We start from the raw sequence: 17,593 nt of genomic DNA on the forward strand, positions 1-17,593 counted from the left end.
TGATGACAGTTCTTCGATAATACCTATATTTGGACTGCCACTCTTTGTTAGAAGACAATTATTAGCTTCTGACAGCCTTCAGTTAGTCTAAGTGCCTGCTGGTAGAAGACTGAGAATCCCAAAAAAATCAAGCTATAGTCAAGCCCAGATCATGATCAATTTGGAATCCAACTTTTATTTGTTAATAAAACACAAAAAATTAGGGAAAAGCTTTAACATATTTCCAGCTTTACTGGCAAAGAGATGTTTTGTCTATTTACGTCAGGTAAGCAGTGTAAGTGGTAGCTTAAAATGACAGTGAAGATATAACTGTGTGTTTAACCTTTATTTGGAAATTTCACTGGTACAGCTATACCACTGCTGCTAATCCTCTTAATTTTAGTATCACACTTCCAAAGATTTTTATTCTCCATTCCCACAAAACACTTTATTGCAGGGCCATCAGGATAGATTCAGAAAAAGATTGAAACTGAGAGCTTTCTAATATGCTAATTCAAGAACATCTAACCATAAACTCTTTAGGATAGCTAATGGATGTCATTATAAGTCATTAATTTGATTGGACTTTCACATGTTATAAGAAATTAACAAATATACTCCCTCTTCCCTCCCCCTGAAGTCTCTATAGCTTCAAGCCTACCAGATCCAAAATTGTTATTGGTCAAAATACTTAAGATTTAGCAGCACTAATTTGTAAGAAATCATATCCCCACCTGAATTTCCATAGTAAAAGTTCATGCACTTTCAGCGGCCTAAATGAATCAACACATGCCACTTCGCTATAATGATAGTTCTAAGAATATATATTCTACTTTTTCATGAATACTGGCTTTAAGATTAGTAAATTTCAGATTAAAACATTCTGCATATTTGTTTTGAACGCTCACTCTGGTTAGAAGGCTCATGCTTGAGTTATTTTATACCAAAAATTTTCCATTTCTATGGATCTGAATAGAGCAAGTTTTTCAAATACCAGACTTAATTTACTAAATTCTACAGTGAAATCTTATTTTCTTTTCTTTACATAATGCTCAGAGTGTATTTTGGTTTCTTTATCATGAAGACTACTGTGCTGACATCAACAAGCCTTACAGTAAGCGTGTTTGGTATCCTCATTGCTACCAGCTGAAATTTAGAAGAAATAGCAAATAAAAGCTTTAAATTAATCACTCTAAACATATATTCAAGAATTTTCAAAGAAGGTGTACCTCTGAAACCAATATACACTTCCAAACCAAAGCCCTACTGAAGAAACTGTTAAATACTAACTTTTGAAGAGGGAAATATAAATGCTGGAGAGATACATGAACATCAGTCTGCTCTGGCTTAGCACAGACAAGTGTTCATGAGACTACGAAAAAGAAGTAAAGAGGAAAATTACTGGTGGAATGAGGAGAACTCTAGCATGCAAGACTCAAGCCACACTCATGCACAAGGAATCTCTATTATATCCTTCTCCTTGTTAGCACAGTGTCCACAGATTGTTAGGAGTTTGCAAGGCTGTGTAAGATTATTTCAAGTTGTCAGAGATAAATAGAGATCTATTTTCTTTCTGTCTATATGTGGGAGAAAATCAAATATTCTCATCAGGATGTGATGGAAAGAAAGGAAATCCTGACTAAAGATCTAGTGAAAAACACCTACTCTTGCAAGGTGGAATGTGATAGCAATTGTCACTGAGGTAAACTGGAATAACAAAAATCAGGGTCTGGACAGAGGCCAGTCCTCACTGCACCATGGGATAACAGATCATTACTGTGTAAGAAACAAAAAATAAGACTTCTGTGGTATGGCTGGTATTAAATAAACCATTCTTTAAGATAGTAATTATGTACACTCATACTAATGGTTAATCTTGCTTGTGCTGCTCCTACTTGAACAAAGCAAATAGCTCATATAGCATAGTTTTTCTTTTCAGTTATTTTTACTTTCAGTTTCTTTGTGTTATAATACCTGATTTTAAAAAGCAGGATATGGTTATGGAGGTCCAGCTGGCTTTAGGTTTCTGCATTGTCGCGGAAAATTTTCAGTTGTTATTTTGGTTTTCTAGATGCCTATTTTGTAAAGATCTGTATTTCAGGGTAATCTTCTAGGACAAAATAAATTTTTGACCAAACGACACATTTAAAGCAGTGGATAATCTATCTCTTTTCTCCTGCCTGAGGATATGAACACTTCCCAAAGAAACAACAGTTCAAACATCTCTCCTCTATATACTACCCCCATTCTCATTTTCCCTCATGGAAAACCTAATCTCCAGAACAAAGCATGCAACTTCTGCATGGACACAAAGCTCTGCCATTACCTGATGGTTTGGGTGTGGTGGCATGGGATATCCCTCCATTGTGCTGTGTATTGTCACCAGTCGAGAAATCCAGGCTCATACGGGGTTTGGGCTGGTACTCTCGCCTGGGCTGAGATGATGCCTCTTTTATTCTGCCAAAACAATCAAGGTTAAATGTCAACAGTTAATATCTTGTTAGCAGACAAGATGCACCAAATACTTTTATTTCCAAGGCTGAAATTCTTATCTGTAGTAAACAAGTTGAGTCATTTGGAGTGGGTTTTTTTGTTTACAACAGTAGTTTAAATTACCAAAACCAGCCAATGTGACTGTGCCGTGAAGTTGTTAATTCTTCATTCCTTTTAGAAACCTAGCAATTTGTCTATCTTCCTCTTGCATAACAAAAACAAAGTGCTCATAACAAAGAAAAACTTATTACATGACTATCAATGCTTAGAGAAGGGCTAGACAAACATCCCTGTCCCCATTTTTAGCATGACTTTTTGTTTCTAATCATTGCAAGCATTATTTATTCAGTTGACTGATGCCAACTCTTGTCATTTTGTAAGAAGACTCTGTGGGAATGTACTGACTTCAGCTGCAGACTTGGTTAATTTGCAGTTTGGCATACTTGTTTCACAAAGCGACAAAAGTCCACTCTTCCCTGCTCTCAAAATAACCATTTATTTATCGTTAATTTCAACTATTTCTTCTAATTGAGAAATCTAGAGTTTCTAGGAGAGGGTCTACTTATAGATTCCAGGGTAAAATCCAGGAAAGGGATGAACAGAATCAGAGCAGCTTATGCAGAACAACTACCACATGTATTTCTAATTCCACATATGAAAGAACACTTCATAAGTACTTACAAGACAAGTTGATTTTTCTAACATTTTCTATATCTGCCTTAGATTTGCTGCTGGTAGCACATTTTGATTTATCTATTGCAAAGATCTTCATCTAACTAACTGACTTTTGATCCCTATAACAAGGTTTTCCTCACCATTCAAAATACCAATGTTAGTCAGTTCCTAGAGAGTGCTTTTCTTTCACATTAAAAAACCAAACCCATAAGCAAAAAAAAACAAAAACCAAACCAACCAAAAAACCACCACAAAAAAAAAACAAACAAAAAACCAACCAAACAAAAAAACCACCCCCCCCAAAAAAAACCAACCAAACAAAAAAAACTCCACTTAAATAATTGAAGTGGTCAAAATAAATAAAAAGCCTTTGCTTTGTTTCACTCATTAGCAAAATTCACGACAGTAAAATTTTTAAGAAATACTTAAACTAGTTCTGTTACACTTAATGCTTTCATGAAACACCATTTTTTTTCACATTATGAACTATAAGGTGACAGTTCTAGTGATTTGCTAAAAATTATCCAGAAGCTCAGCATGAGCCATGTTTCTTAAGAAAATAAATACCTCCAAGGAGACCATTCCTGCTTCCCAGCTCCTCTGTCATGATACTGTGTTGGGAAAAATGCATCCTCATTACACTTGGTGAAAAAGAGAGTTTTAAATAGTCTTTGCTGGCCTTCTAGTTTTTATTAATCTTACTGAAAATTTCCCAATGTTTGCCAAGCTCCTAATATTTCCCAGTTCCTGGAATCATGGCATTTTAAGGACATTTATGCCTTCCTACTAATGTGTAGAAAATAAATGAAATTCTTTCACTTGTACTTCCTGAAGGAAATCTTGAAGTCCAATCTAAATGGCCAAGAAAAAAATAGAAGATAAGTGCATTTTTAAATTTTTCATAGTTTTTGCAGTCTATCTCATACTTTAAAAACATTCTTTTGTGACTCTTTTGCACATGACAGTCTTGGTATTTATAAGACATTGTCCATGCTGGGAGCCAGCATAAACAGGTTCCATTCACTCTTTCAAAGAGTACCCAGAAAATGGGCAGTATGTGCTGTACACATCACTGACAGTGAACAGCAACAAATTTGCTCAGCTTAAAAGTAAATAATGATTTATTTTCTGGCCTGTATAGTCAAAACAAAACAAAACAAAACAAAAACCCACAACCAAACTCCAGGGGTTATGCATTAGCTGCTACCTGCCTATCACCAGCAGGGAAAGACTAGTAGTTTGGATAGTGACACATCACAGTGCTCAATTTGTGTCCAGAGGTATGGACAAAGTATGATTTAGCCAGCAGCCTCTTTACAATTAGGGATGCAAAATGTTTAGTTCAACTGAATTACCATAACATTCTGATGAGAGGTCCTCGCAAAGATAAAATCATTCACAGCTGAAACTTAGTACTGACCAGTTAGCAGAAATTTTAAAATGGCAAAGGATCGCCTGAATTGGTACAGGAAGAGAAATCTATTGTAGACATATATGGCAGGTCTACAATACAGTTACATTCAGTTAATGGCATAATGTATGGACTACCAGATAAAACACCTGTCCCTGAGGAATTTTTAATGCTTCTATAAAGAAAGTGAATTGCAGTTCTCTTTTGCAAGTGCTAAAAATTGTTCTGTTAGCTGTTTAGACAGCACTGCAAACTGTATCCATGAACAGGCAGCATGACAGCCTACCCACCAAAACAAGTGCTGCTCCTAGTCACAAAGACTTTAAGACTCAGAAGTGAATGAGGTTTTCAGGATGCATGCTCTGAGAAAATGAATACTGATAGACCCGACAGTATTAGCAACTTGATCTATACTAATGACATCAGAAAACAGCTGCCTTTGCAGAGTACGTGAACATTATCTCCTCTTGGGAATTATATCCAGCTTTTTCTAGGAGTCTGCCAGAACCATATTAGTAGAGAAAACTTCCCTGAATGTTAAATTTCTTTTAAGAAGGATGTGTGTGTGAGAAGCTAATAAAGTTGTTTTGATGGAAACAAAAATTCTAAAGTAAAAATGATGAGACTCTTAAAAACGATGTTGTAGGAATTCTGATAGCATATGCAGTTATACAAATGGGGATGGAACAGATTGCTCAAGTGCTGTATCAAGTTTGATCTGATGATAGGAAGAATATTTAATACAGTTGTTAATAATGAGGATCTCACTACTGGTTCAGGAAGACCTTCAGGTAGATAAGAATGCAACAAGATACTCTTCTGCAAAACCAATTTTTAACATCTTCTTTCAGAATCAGCACACTTTGCGAATACATGCACAAACCGTAAGGAATCCAAAGTTGTGAGTGTCATTGAGTTCAATATTTATAAAAACTTTCAGTTAACTCATGTTTGATAGCTTTACTGAGCTGAGGTGCTTTCCTGAACTCAGAAGTAGATGCATCTCCAAAACATTTGAATATCAGCTTGCAATCATCTAATGAAACAGTCATTGATTTCATTAAAGAGCAAGTACCAGTTGAGAAGAATAACAACATTGCATTCTAGTCATAGGTTTTCTACCTCTGTAAAACAAACAAACTATTCAAGAAACTTACAAAAAGTGCATTACCTATCTTCCAGTTTAGAAGTAACTCGCTGTAGGATCTGTGTGGCCTGCTTGTGGTACTCCAGCTGGGCTTGCACAAGAGCGGAAAGCTGGCTCACTTGTTCAATCTGAGGATTGACATTGAAGCATCAGATCTTAGGTGAATACTAAAAGCTCAGGCAATAGAGAATAAAGACACTGTCCACTGCAAAGGTAGTTCAGCTTATCTCTCTAAAGTCTTGATTCATCTTTGCATTTAGCAGTAAATATTTACATATTAGTCTTTATTCATTACCACATCTGATTATGACCTGATCTGGAATGGTAACTGCAACTCTTCTCTGCTGATCATCTCTCCATGGCTGACTTGCATGAACAGCAGCCTACAGACCTACCACAGTCAGCAAACAATATGAAAGTAAAAATGAGACTGTAATGAGAGTATAATACACCTTCTCCCTCCCTGCCTTTGAAGGGTACAGAACCACAGGGACGGTGGTCATGCTTCTATTGTATTCTGACCTGTGAAGCAGACCAAAACAGAGAGTTTCTACAGACTCTGGGATGCAGAATAATTGCACTGAGGGCAGAGAGCATTCCACTTCATAAGGGAAAACACACCCAGATCCCCACTTTGTGGGCAGTGCAATTGCTTGTGGTTTTCATAGTGCACAATGCCACAATGGTAATGGGAATGTTTGTCAGCACTATTTGCACACATGGGTATGGACGTTACTACAAAGATTAAAACTACAAGCAAGTTATATTTCCTTCCTTTCAGTGTAGTTATATTTAATTCCTATGGAAATATTAACTTCTAGATGCAAATATTTTCAGGTTTGTTATAGCTTCTCTACAGCAATCTGGTAACAAAATGAGGAGTTAGAATAGGTGTGAACTTAAAATAAATCAAATAATTCACATCAACAGAAATACATAAAATTAATTTCCTTTTACTACATATTCTGTGAGACAGACCCCAGCTGACATGTTATAGAGATGTTTTTTCTTGCTAAATTTAACAATTTCAACATTAATTATAAATAAAACATTAGATAAACCTAGAAAATGCTCAATCTGAACCAATATATAAGCAAAACATATTCTGCAGAGTCAGATATGAACAGTTACAGTGGCTTTGGGTTTTCTATTCACTATTGCATCTGATTACAGCAGAGACCATTGGGTTATGAGTTCATAATTTCTGATCTTTACAGTCCTCTCATCAGCCCACACACTTGAGCAAAAGCCTTGGTCCCAACCCTATAATCACAAGTAAACATAAATAGTTATATTTACATAATTCTAAGAAGAAAGATACTCCTGTTTTGTAAGTAATGCTTTGCATTTAGGAAGCACAATGATGCTACAGAGGACTATCATACTCTAGCTCAGTTACCTATAGAATACCTAAAAAATTGTTCCTTCAAAAACATGCTGACCATTACTATAGGTTCTGAGCCTTTCCCTGTGTCCAACAGGGAGAAAAGTGCCTCCACTATCTTTCTAAGACTCTGGTCAAAGATTAACAAGGGTTATCTCACATCCATCTCCAGAAGGTTAAACATGCTTGACTCAGCAATTTCTTTTGATTCATCAAATTTCTCCAGAGCTTGACGAAGTTCTTCATCAGGGAGCTTGCCCTGTCTTTTCTTCTTGTAATCAAAATCCAGGCGTCGACCCTCCATTTTCTTCAGGTGATGCTAAAAAACCAAAAAACACAAATGCGAGCAGACAATAAAGGACCTTCCCCATGATGCACTTTCCTGATACTGCATTGTAAGCAGATAGTCCATGCACACTTGGAAACATATGTTGTTTGTTGTCTACTAACCCCTTCCCAGAGGAGAGAAATATGGAACAATGAAATACGTGGGTTTACATATCATTTAAGAAGCAGCAACCTAAATGACAGACCAAGACTAATAACAGGCAACACAGAATGACAACTTCAATTGCCATCTCCATAAAAGATACATAGGTTTCTTGCTTTTTAACTCTGATGAGAATTACCTGTACACTGTTTTTTCACTAGATGTTCAGGAGACAATACTTTAAAAGCCCAACTTATTACAATTTTGTCTGTGTAACAGCATTCATAAACAAATCAACACAGAATTTATTTTTATCATTTCTACTAGATCACTACATTATCTTAATGCTATCTTATACTGAAGATTTCCTAGACTGTTATCTGACGTAATGTTCATGTTCTTCTGTTTAGCAGCTGCCACGTTCAACTGGCCAGAAGTTAATGCTACCAGCATGACCATGATTACTTGAGGTGTTTAAGTTCTCTCAGAAGAATCAATTTATCATGCACTATAATATTTATAACTACCCATTTTCTAAATGATATCAAACAGTCCAAGATATCTTTCATCCACATACATTTAACAATATGAAAGCCTTACTGAGCTGAGAAGAGCAGCTACTCATGCAGATAAATGTTTGCCATACACTAGAAAATGGCATGTGAACATTGGTACATCTGTTTTGTGGAATGAGCTTTCAAATGACAAGATTAGAGTACTGTGCTCTTGCCTGCATAAGACTGAAAAATTTGCCACCAAAAAATGTTCAAATTTTTATCTTTCCCTTTCTAATGCATCATCAAGAGATACAGAATTGAAAGCAAAATTCAAGCCAAAAGAGACAAAAATCAGGTCATTTTCAAACCTGAATGTCCCATTTTAAGCAACACAACTAACAAAAATTCTAAACATATAGACAGTCCACACACTTGGCATTATTAAAATGCTGCATTGAGGGCAATACCTGTATTTCTCTCAGATCTTTATCATGGAGATTCTGAAGTGGATCAATGAAGTTTTGCTTCACTTCCATGTCTAAAGAGTCCTTGACTTCAGAAAGCTCCTTCATAGCTTCTCCTACATCAACAAGTGCTGGTCCTGAAATAAAAGATTCAGTCAAAATAAGTTCATTTCAAATCATCGTAGAATGAAACTGAGTCATGGAAACTTCATGGCAACTACAGTTAGTATTTCATTTTCGGTCTCAAATTTAGGAAAGACACAGAGGATGATGCACTACATGAAAGAGCAACATAGATTTTACACTCCTGCAGCCACCAGAGTTCACACCTTATAACACAGCTGAATTTGTGGTTCTATGATGTGCCAAGACAGGCTCCTCCACATCCCTTACTGTCCGTTCATTCCCCACTCTGTTGAAATAAATATGCTAGAACAGAATTGTATTTATTTGGTGGTATCATCACCACACTGCATTAAAAAATAGCTTAATTCGAATCTAGGTCTCCCCATTTCTATCAGTAAGACTGGTGACAGTACCAAATGTAAGAATTCTTACAAATTTCACAAAATTTTTTTTTAATGAAAGGTTTTTTGATGAGACTATAGACTTCATAGTACTACTACACTTCAGAGGTCTGCTACACAGACCACTCAAGTGTAGGTGTATGAAGATCACAAACTTCAATAACTCTAACTGCCCTTTGACATTTCCTCCAACACTAACTTGAGGGCCACAAAAACTACCACTGTGTTTTACTTCTGCTCCATAAAAAAAAAACCAAGAAAATCAGACATACCTCCTGGTTTGAGGTATAGGTTAGGGAGAAAAAAAATAAAACCACTTTCAAAGAATGTGATGGGTCTGAAAACCAAAATATGTGAGAAATCAGAAGCTTTGTTTCCCAAGCAGCAGATGCCAGCAATGCACTGCAAAATGAGAGAGCCTTCCAGATGGGGACAAAGAATGACAAATAGTCATAATAGTTGCTATTAGTTAGGAATGTGAAAATAATTGTAGTATCTATTCTGCTGCATGGTAATGCAGTTGTCACAGAATATAAAGCAAGTTTCAGGAAGCAGATTATTTAGTTCTTCATTTTCCTTTTAAAAATGGTTTGAAATTTAATAAATGAGAGCCAACCAATTTAAAAAAAACAGTAGTATTTAGCACAAATCAAACTGCATCTGTCAAGCTTACTAGTGAATTACATAAAACAAGAAAGTACTTTTTCCATTCTGTATGTCTTTTTGTCAGGAAAACAATTTTATGATGGTTCAAATAGAGAAGAGGATTTCCACAGTCCTGTTTGAAGGTGTGTTGTCCTGTGTGTTTTCATGTAAAAATGGCCACAGAGAAGTCCACACAAACAAGACAGAAAGACAAAGTATGCTGTTGTAATGTCATCTTTTTATAATCAGAACTCTACTGCAGAACGTAGTTTTAAGAGTCAATTTAACATCTGTAACCCAGACAGCTGTAAACTCATTGGAGGGAGAAGCAGTAAACAGATAAGACAGAAGTGTTCATTAGTGCCTTAAAATGTGGAATTTGGTCAGAAAAAAAGGCCAAAGCGTATTAAAAATCTATTCATTTTTATTCCTTGCCTGCAATGATGACAGTAACAGTTGGTTTAACGATTATGAGGACAAAAGCACTTTGTTCTATATATGCATAGACAACAATAGAATTTCTGTACATGTACATATTTCAATCCAACACAGCCACAGTAAGTCCCACAATTTATGACAGAGAGCTAAAGTCCATGGGTCAAAATGGAAACAATTTGACTTCCATTTATACAAAAAGTTTCTCTAGTCAAAATCCTCAAAAGATACTCAAAGCAGGCCTAGACCAACTTTAAAGGAAAATCTGGATGAAGCAGAATTCTAAGGCTTCTTGCAGATGTTTTTCCTCTATAAGATTGCAGCCCTTTTATAATAAAAGCTGTATGAAATTTTCCTACCATTTTTATTGCGTTATAATGGAAAGGGAAGTAAACAAGTTACCAAAGTTGCATTCTTCACCAAGTTCTCGGCCAAACTTCAGCATTGCATCTGCCAGCAAGGCTTCTGCCTGAGGATAGCCTGGTCCCTTTTCCTGGCCTCGAATTTTTGACATAGTGTTGATCATGCTGAGTTTAGCTCTGGAAGCTGAAGAAGGCAAGAGACAGAGGTTAGAAGCATGCAATCATTTACCTACACAGGCATAAATCCATTCTTGTGTTTAAGTTTATCTGAGCAACTTAAAACCTATTTTAAAGATACTATGTAAGTTCAGGACTAAGCCCTGTTTTTCATAAATTATTTTTAGAGCAAAGGAATGAAATATTCTTGGTCAATACTGTTTTTATTTTTCTGGCAGACTAGAGAGGAGTCTCTGTCCTGAACTTCTAAGACAAAGTTTCCCTTGAAATGACTTGGACAGAAGAAAGCCCAGGAACACTCCCAAAATAGCATGTTTGACCTGTGACAGAGAAGAAAATCTTTACAATATCTCCAGATTAATCTTAATCTTAAAATCCCTAGGTACCAGATGGATACCAGATTGAGCCAGCCTTACCCTCAAGGAAAAGTCCAGACTAGTTACACTGAATATTAAACTGTGGTACTCCCCATTTTTTAACTGTTTGAAAATTTTTTGGCTGTAGAACATTAAGGAAAGCCTATGTCTCCAAACATTATATGCTGCAACCTTTCCAATGCTTTTTGCTTTTTATGGGGATTTAGGGAAATTCCTACTTCAATATGGTTTTCCAGCTGTACTTCATCTTGCATTTTATTTCAAACACACACCTGAAGAACAAATATTAAATGACACAACACAAATATTGCAATTGATGGAAACAAAGACAGCAAATATAAAAGAATTAATTTGTTTGCTGCTGTGCTCTAGTGAACTTTTGCAACTACACCATGTGAATGGCCTGAAGAGAGTGAATTGGTTAATGCCACTAGACTTCAAATTTGTCCAGCTAAATCCTACTACCAGCAATGCAGACTCAGAGCATGTTCCTAATCTACATTACTATGTGTGCTACTGGAGGGCAGCTATGAATTCTACCATTCTACCTTCCCCCTTGCAAACACTTGACTTTGTAAGGTGCTCTTAAAATTAGTTTTCCTGTCAACAAAACATTAGTAGTTCACACTGCTCTGTGCCGATTTCATTAGTTAAAACTCAGCCTTGCACACGTCACTTCAGCAAAATGAAATATTAGCAGACTGGAGTCAACAAATGTTTTTCATATATTTATTGTTAAAAGTGGATATCAAAAGAGAGATCTTGTTTCGGAGTAGGTTTCACTTTTCAGCCTTTGTATCTGTTCACACAGATACAAACATGGAAACACACAAAGGAAACTCAGGCAAGTCTCACAGTATTTATTTTCCCTGAAAACCAGCTATGAAAGGGCAACATATTTTTAACATTTAGTAGTTATGGTTTTTTTAGTTTTCCCACTACCCTTGAGTGCCATCAGATTATGTTTTTCAACATCTGAATTTCTTCATCGCCTTCTGTTTCTACCCACTACAAAACTACAGTGAGCAAACTTGCTGACTGTTCAATATAAGAAACTGCATTTTAATGAAGTTAAATGTCATTGAAATGATGGTGGCAATAAGAAAACACAAAAGAAAACAAGGCACAAAAAAACTTAGGGGAATGGAGGCAGCAAGCTGAATTAAATCACGAGCAAATGGAGTATTTTCATAGATTAAAGAAAGAAATATAAGAGGGAATATGAAAAAATGAAGTGGCTATATTTTGGACAGCAAGGTAAGAGTAGAAAGCAAAAGTTAGACAATGATGCATACTTCTTTATTTGATATTTCAAAACAGCATGGACTAGCTGATCTGATCACAGTACTATGTTATCCAAGTGTTTTCCAGGCACATGTTATTTATCAAGGAATGTGTTCTACATCTCAACTCCTCTTCTTCCTTCCAAACCCAGGCAAACTTTTAATTTTCTTTAAAATATTGCTGTTAAAGGAGGTTTTTTTCCTATTTGTGGCTTGTTTTGTTGTCTTTTTAAAATTTTTTAAATTAAATTCCCTCCCTTTTCCCAATGTAATATTCCTAATTTTTATGAAAATGGGCAAGCAAATGGGAAATACTAGAAAATTGCATGACCCATGTAAAAGGTAATACAATTGTAGGGAGGATTTAAAAGAGAAAAAAAATTATTTTATTGAAAAAATAAATTACAATTCTTCTCATTATAGGGAGCCCTTTTGCAACTGACATAAAACAATCTAAGACCATGTGAACGCTGAGAAGGTTTAGTCCTCCTTTCTTCCTACCTGTGGAATGAACAAAATGATCTCATTATATAGGGACGAAAGTGAATCTTCCCCTGCCTTTTACAATGTTAACTTTTTGATTCTACTTGCATGTGCCACAAGCAGACAAAGGGATATGGAGCTAGACTATGGAAACTATTCATTCATTCATCACTGCAAATTTCAAACTGCCTGAAGTGCCTGAAATCACACTCATAGCTACCTGCAGAAATTTTGCTCTCAGCTTTTACTGTGTGCCTGTTTCACAATTCACAGCAACCATAACCACTCAGATGTGTCAAGAAGGCAGTCAGAGAAGCACTAAACAGCCAAAGCTTATTATTCAATCTACACAGTGTTGCTTAACAGCGATTTGACAGCAGTTAAAAATTTTATCACTATCCCCATAATGTTTGCCAATCCTATTGCTTTTCCTGCAGAGTACATTACAATGAGTAATGAAGCTGTGGACTCAAGTCAAAAACAGAATTTCATCTGCTGACATAGAAACTGTTCTGGTCATCATTATTTTCTATCTAGAAGTTCTTGAACTAGTAAATACCATTACTCCTTTTTTTCTTTTTTCAATCCACTATCAAAATAATTATCATTATTATCAAAATAATTATCTTGCTGCATTATCAAAATAATCTCTTCTGTGGTCTAACATAAAAAAATCACCAATTAATCTGTAGCAGCAATATCCCTTCAGCATACCATACTGGAGCTGAAACATTTCACAGCAGTTCAAATTTATTTCTAGCTACTAGGAATAAAATTTCTCAGTGTAAACATGTGCATTTTTTCTGTAGTTCCATGAAACTCTGAGATACTTATGGTAGACAGAAGGCCTAATTTTACCTTCAGGGAAGTGGTCCCAGAACCAGCCTGACAGAGTTTGAGAAGTGTTTGTACAACACTCTCAGGCATATGGTATGACTCTTGGGGATGGTGCTGTGCAGGACCAGGACTCAATAATCCTTGAGGGTCCTTTCCCACTCTGCATATTCTGTGATTTATCACAGGCTAACTCCATTGACATTAACAGTGATGCTGGCATTGACTTACACTAGTACTAAAACACTTTTGTTCCTAGATCACTACAGAAATCTCTGTAATATTCAATATAATTGTTTCCTTGTTTATTGCAGGTCCAGATCACCCCTTCCTGTAAGAAACCCCTAGCAAAAGAGGAACACGTAGTTCTGCATCACCCCAATTGAACCTGATCTTTCATCTCCCTATGGAAAAGACTCACTGGTTTCTATTTTGAGGGTTCAAATTAGACATGTCTGATAACACTTGATTTTCTGTCCTTTCCTCCAGTATGACATCAACAGCTCTTTTGCACCATCCCTTTTCTGTAATAAGGATGGGAATTGCCAGAGGACCAGAGGAAAATTGGTACCTCTTCTTGTGCCATAAAGAAACTTGCTTTGGAACTTTGCTTTTCCATGGTCTGCAAGGACTGCCTGGTCCTTTTCCTTCACATGGCAAATGACTGGGAAGGTAAAGGCAAGGGCTGCCTCATGCAGGCGCTCCCCACCATGCCTCCCCTGATCCCCAGGTGTGTGCTGTGCCGATGCCAGGGCTGCAGCTGCCTGTGCACAGATCTGTGTCAATGCCAGGGCTGCAGCTGCCCCGTGCACAGATCTGTGTCAATGCCAGGGCTGCAGCTGCCCATTACACAGATTTGTGTCAATGCCAGGGCTGCAGCTGCCCCTTACACAGATCTGTGTCAATGCCAGGGCTGCAGCTGCCTGTGCACAGATCTGTGTCAATGCCAGGGCTGCAGCTGCCCCGTGCACAGATCTGTGTCAATGCCAGGGCTGCAGCTGCCCCTTACACAGAGCTGTGTCAATGCCAGGGCTGCAGCTGCCCATTACACAGATCTGTGTCAATGCCAGGGCTGCAGCTGCCCCTTACACAGATCTGTGTCAATGCCAGGGCTGCAGCTGCCTGTGCACAGATCTGTGTCAATGCCAGGGCTGCAGCTGCCCCTTACACAGATCTGTGTCAATGCCAGGGCTGCAGCTGCCTGTGCACAGATTTGTGTCAATGCCAGGGCTGCAGCTGCCCATTACACAGATTTGTGTCAATGCCAGGGCTGCAGCTGCCCCTTACACAGAGCTGTGTCAATGCCAGGGCTGCAGCTGCCCCTTACACAGATCTGTGTCAATGCCAGGGCTGCAGCTGCCTGTGCACAGATCTGTGTCAATGCCAGGGCTGCAGCTGCCCCTTACACAGATCTGTGTCAATGCCAGGGCTGCAGCTGCCCCTTACACAGATCTGTGTCAATGCCAGGGCTGCAGCTGCCCCGTGCACAGATTTGTGTCAATGCCAGGGCTGCAGCTGCCTGTGCACAGATCTGTGTCAATGCCAGGGCTGCAGCTGCCCCTTACACAGAGCTGTGTCAATGCCAGGGCTGCAGCTGCCCCTTACACAGAGCTGTGTCAATGCCAGGGCTGCAGCTGCCCATTACACAGATCTGTGTCAATGCCAGGGCTGCAGCTGCCCCTTACACAGATCTGTGTCAATGCCAGGGCTGCAGCTGCGCCTGCACAGAGCTGTGTCAATGCCAGGGCTGCAGCTGCCCCGTGCACAGAGCTGTGTCAATGCCAGGGCTGCAGCTGCGCCTGCACAGAGCTGTGTCAATGCCAGGGCTGCAGCTGCCCCGTGCACAGAGCTGTGCTGATGCCAGGCTGCAGCTGCGCCTGCACAGAGCTGTGTCAATGCCAGGGCTGCAGCTGCCCCAGCTGCCCCTGCCCTGCTGCCCTGGGCAGCCACAGTCATCCCCAGCTTCAGGGCAGGCCCCACGCTCACAGTGCTGACACGCTGGCTCCTACAAGCGAGCACACCTGGTTCGTGGGCATGGGCTGCCCACTCACCTAGAGAAAGAGGGCTCAGGAGGGAAACAAAGCCTTCCAAAGCCAGTCTCCATTCTCTCCTACATAGAGGCTTGTACTCATCTCCGTTGTTTACTTCACCGTAACTTCGCCAATTTTGTGTCAACCTTAATTGCACCAGTGAGGATGAGATCTGTCAGACTTTATACCGGTAAAAAAAAGTGTTTTCAAGAAGTGGTGCAAAACTGTAAAATTGTGAAATTAGGTTACCTGGATTTGGCTGAAGATACTCTATTGTCTTTGCCATTATTTCCACAACTGCCCTGCTGGTAACATCCACTTTCTAGAGGACAGAGGGTTAAACAAAAAGAAAAATGGAAGTTAGACAAAAGGAAGAAGTTTTTCTCTCATTTTGTTCTTATAGATTTTTTAAACTCTTCTTATAATTTTATTTTTATGTTCTTCAGAACAGCCCTGGTACCAGAACAGCCCTGGAACCAGAACCTGGAACCAGGTGGTAATACCTGGAAAACTACTAAAGTATGAGTCCACCATTTCAGTTTATAGCAGGTCCATGCTCAAGTAAGGTCAATCAGAATGGGTTAGGAATTTGATACATTGTACAGTTATTGATACATTTGATGCATTTGATTACTGTACAGGGCTAATTCTTTATATCACCATGGGAACGATTCACAATAGGGAAAATTTCTTGAACAGTCACAGACAGCTTTTTGGAGAGCTGTCTATCTTTGATCCCCTAAAAACTGGCAAAATGAGAGGAAAGCAGAAGTCACTGAAAACCAACCACTAACAATAAAATGTGCTGTATACCTCTTTCAGAGCAACATCTGATCAAACTGGGGTAAGGAAGACTAGATATCACTCTGTTCCCAGCTTCAAGAAACCTATCAGCATGAATGCACTGACCATTTATTTCTCCCTAGCTGATTCTCATATTTAGAATTTTAAAAAACTTAAAGCTGAATAGCATTACTTTCTTCTACATTCTTTTGTAGTAAGAAGTCTTCCTTTCTTAGGAAGGCAGCCCCTGTCCAGGTCCTAGACTGAATGCAGCAAAGTATACAACTATTCTTACTCTCAGAATCAGGCCTCAGAGAAAAAATGCTGCTTTGGCAGATTGGGGGATCCCCGTAATGTCCTACACTGTATTTATGAGGACACATTGCATTTCTCTGCAGGGTAGCTTGTGTCCCACAGAGTGAACTCCTTTATCATAATGGCAAGTTCCTATTTTAAAAAAGAACACCTGAGATAGGTTGGTTGCATTGGGCTGTCATTATGTCCTTCCTGTTTCCTGTTGCCATTGCCATCTGTCGGGTCCTGCTCTATCCTTTACACCGAGAAGCAGGAGAGGTCTGCCAGGCATAGGTGAATAAATAGCTGAACTGCCTGGCAGGGAACTCAGAAATGGCCAGGAGGCTGCAGAGGATGGTGGGGGCAAGGGAACAGAAGGCCAGGGACATGCAGAGGATCATGTCCACTACCTGCAGAAAAGCTGGCAGTGGACACAGGGCCAGGTGGGCAGCGTGGGGGCAACCGATGGATTTGCTCCATAACTTCCACAGCTTTCAGTGCTCCTGTCTCCTGGGCTGCCAACCCATCCTGCCCACAAGCATGATGTGGGACCCACACCTGGCTGTTGCAATGTCCAATTTATCCCAGTTTTTTGAACCCTTGGTAACATTTTCTGGTAGGAATGCCTATACTGGTTACCCACTTAAACAGAAGCTGAGAGGAAGAAACCAGCCCTGTGCTTTCTTAGTAAGAAGTACAAAGTGTATGCCCTTTATTTTCCATCCAAGATTTTTTCTCCTCCTCATTTTACAAATGTACAGATAAATAGCTTATTTTTCGCTTAATCAGAGTTACATATCAGATACATATGTTACATATCTCCTAGCCCAAGCTTTTATTACAAGATTTGATAGTACCTTTGAAAGCTGAAGCCTGAAAAAAT

The 17,593-nt window shown here is 38.6% G+C and overlaps 1 protein-coding gene across 1 annotated transcript in view; it reads right to left on the reverse strand.

Moving 5' to 3' along the window:
• SH3GL2 (SH3 domain containing GRB2 like 2, endophilin A1) overlaps positions 1–17,593 on the reverse strand; it is an 89,252-nt gene that overhangs the window by 1,605 nt on the left and 70,054 nt on the right. Inside the window, exons 3-8 of the mRNA XM_059492544.1 lie at positions 15,883–15,955; positions 10,490–10,633; positions 8,484–8,617; positions 7,250–7,408; positions 5,730–5,833; positions 2,306–2,436 (exon numbers count right to left, since the gene is read on the reverse strand). Of these exons, the coding sequence (XP_059348527.1) occupies positions 2,306–2,436; positions 5,730–5,833; positions 7,250–7,408; positions 8,484–8,617; positions 10,490–10,633; positions 15,883–15,955 (745 nt within the window). The remainder of the gene's footprint in view (positions 1–2,305; positions 2,437–5,729; positions 5,834–7,249; positions 7,409–8,483; positions 8,618–10,489; positions 10,634–15,882; positions 15,956–17,593) is intronic.

This window comes from Ammospiza nelsoni, chromosome Z (assembly GCF_027579445.1).
Source record: "Ammospiza nelsoni isolate bAmmNel1 chromosome Z, bAmmNel1.pri, whole genome shotgun sequence".
Lineage (NCBI taxonomy): Eukaryota > Metazoa > Chordata > Aves > Passeriformes > Passerellidae > Ammospiza > Ammospiza nelsoni.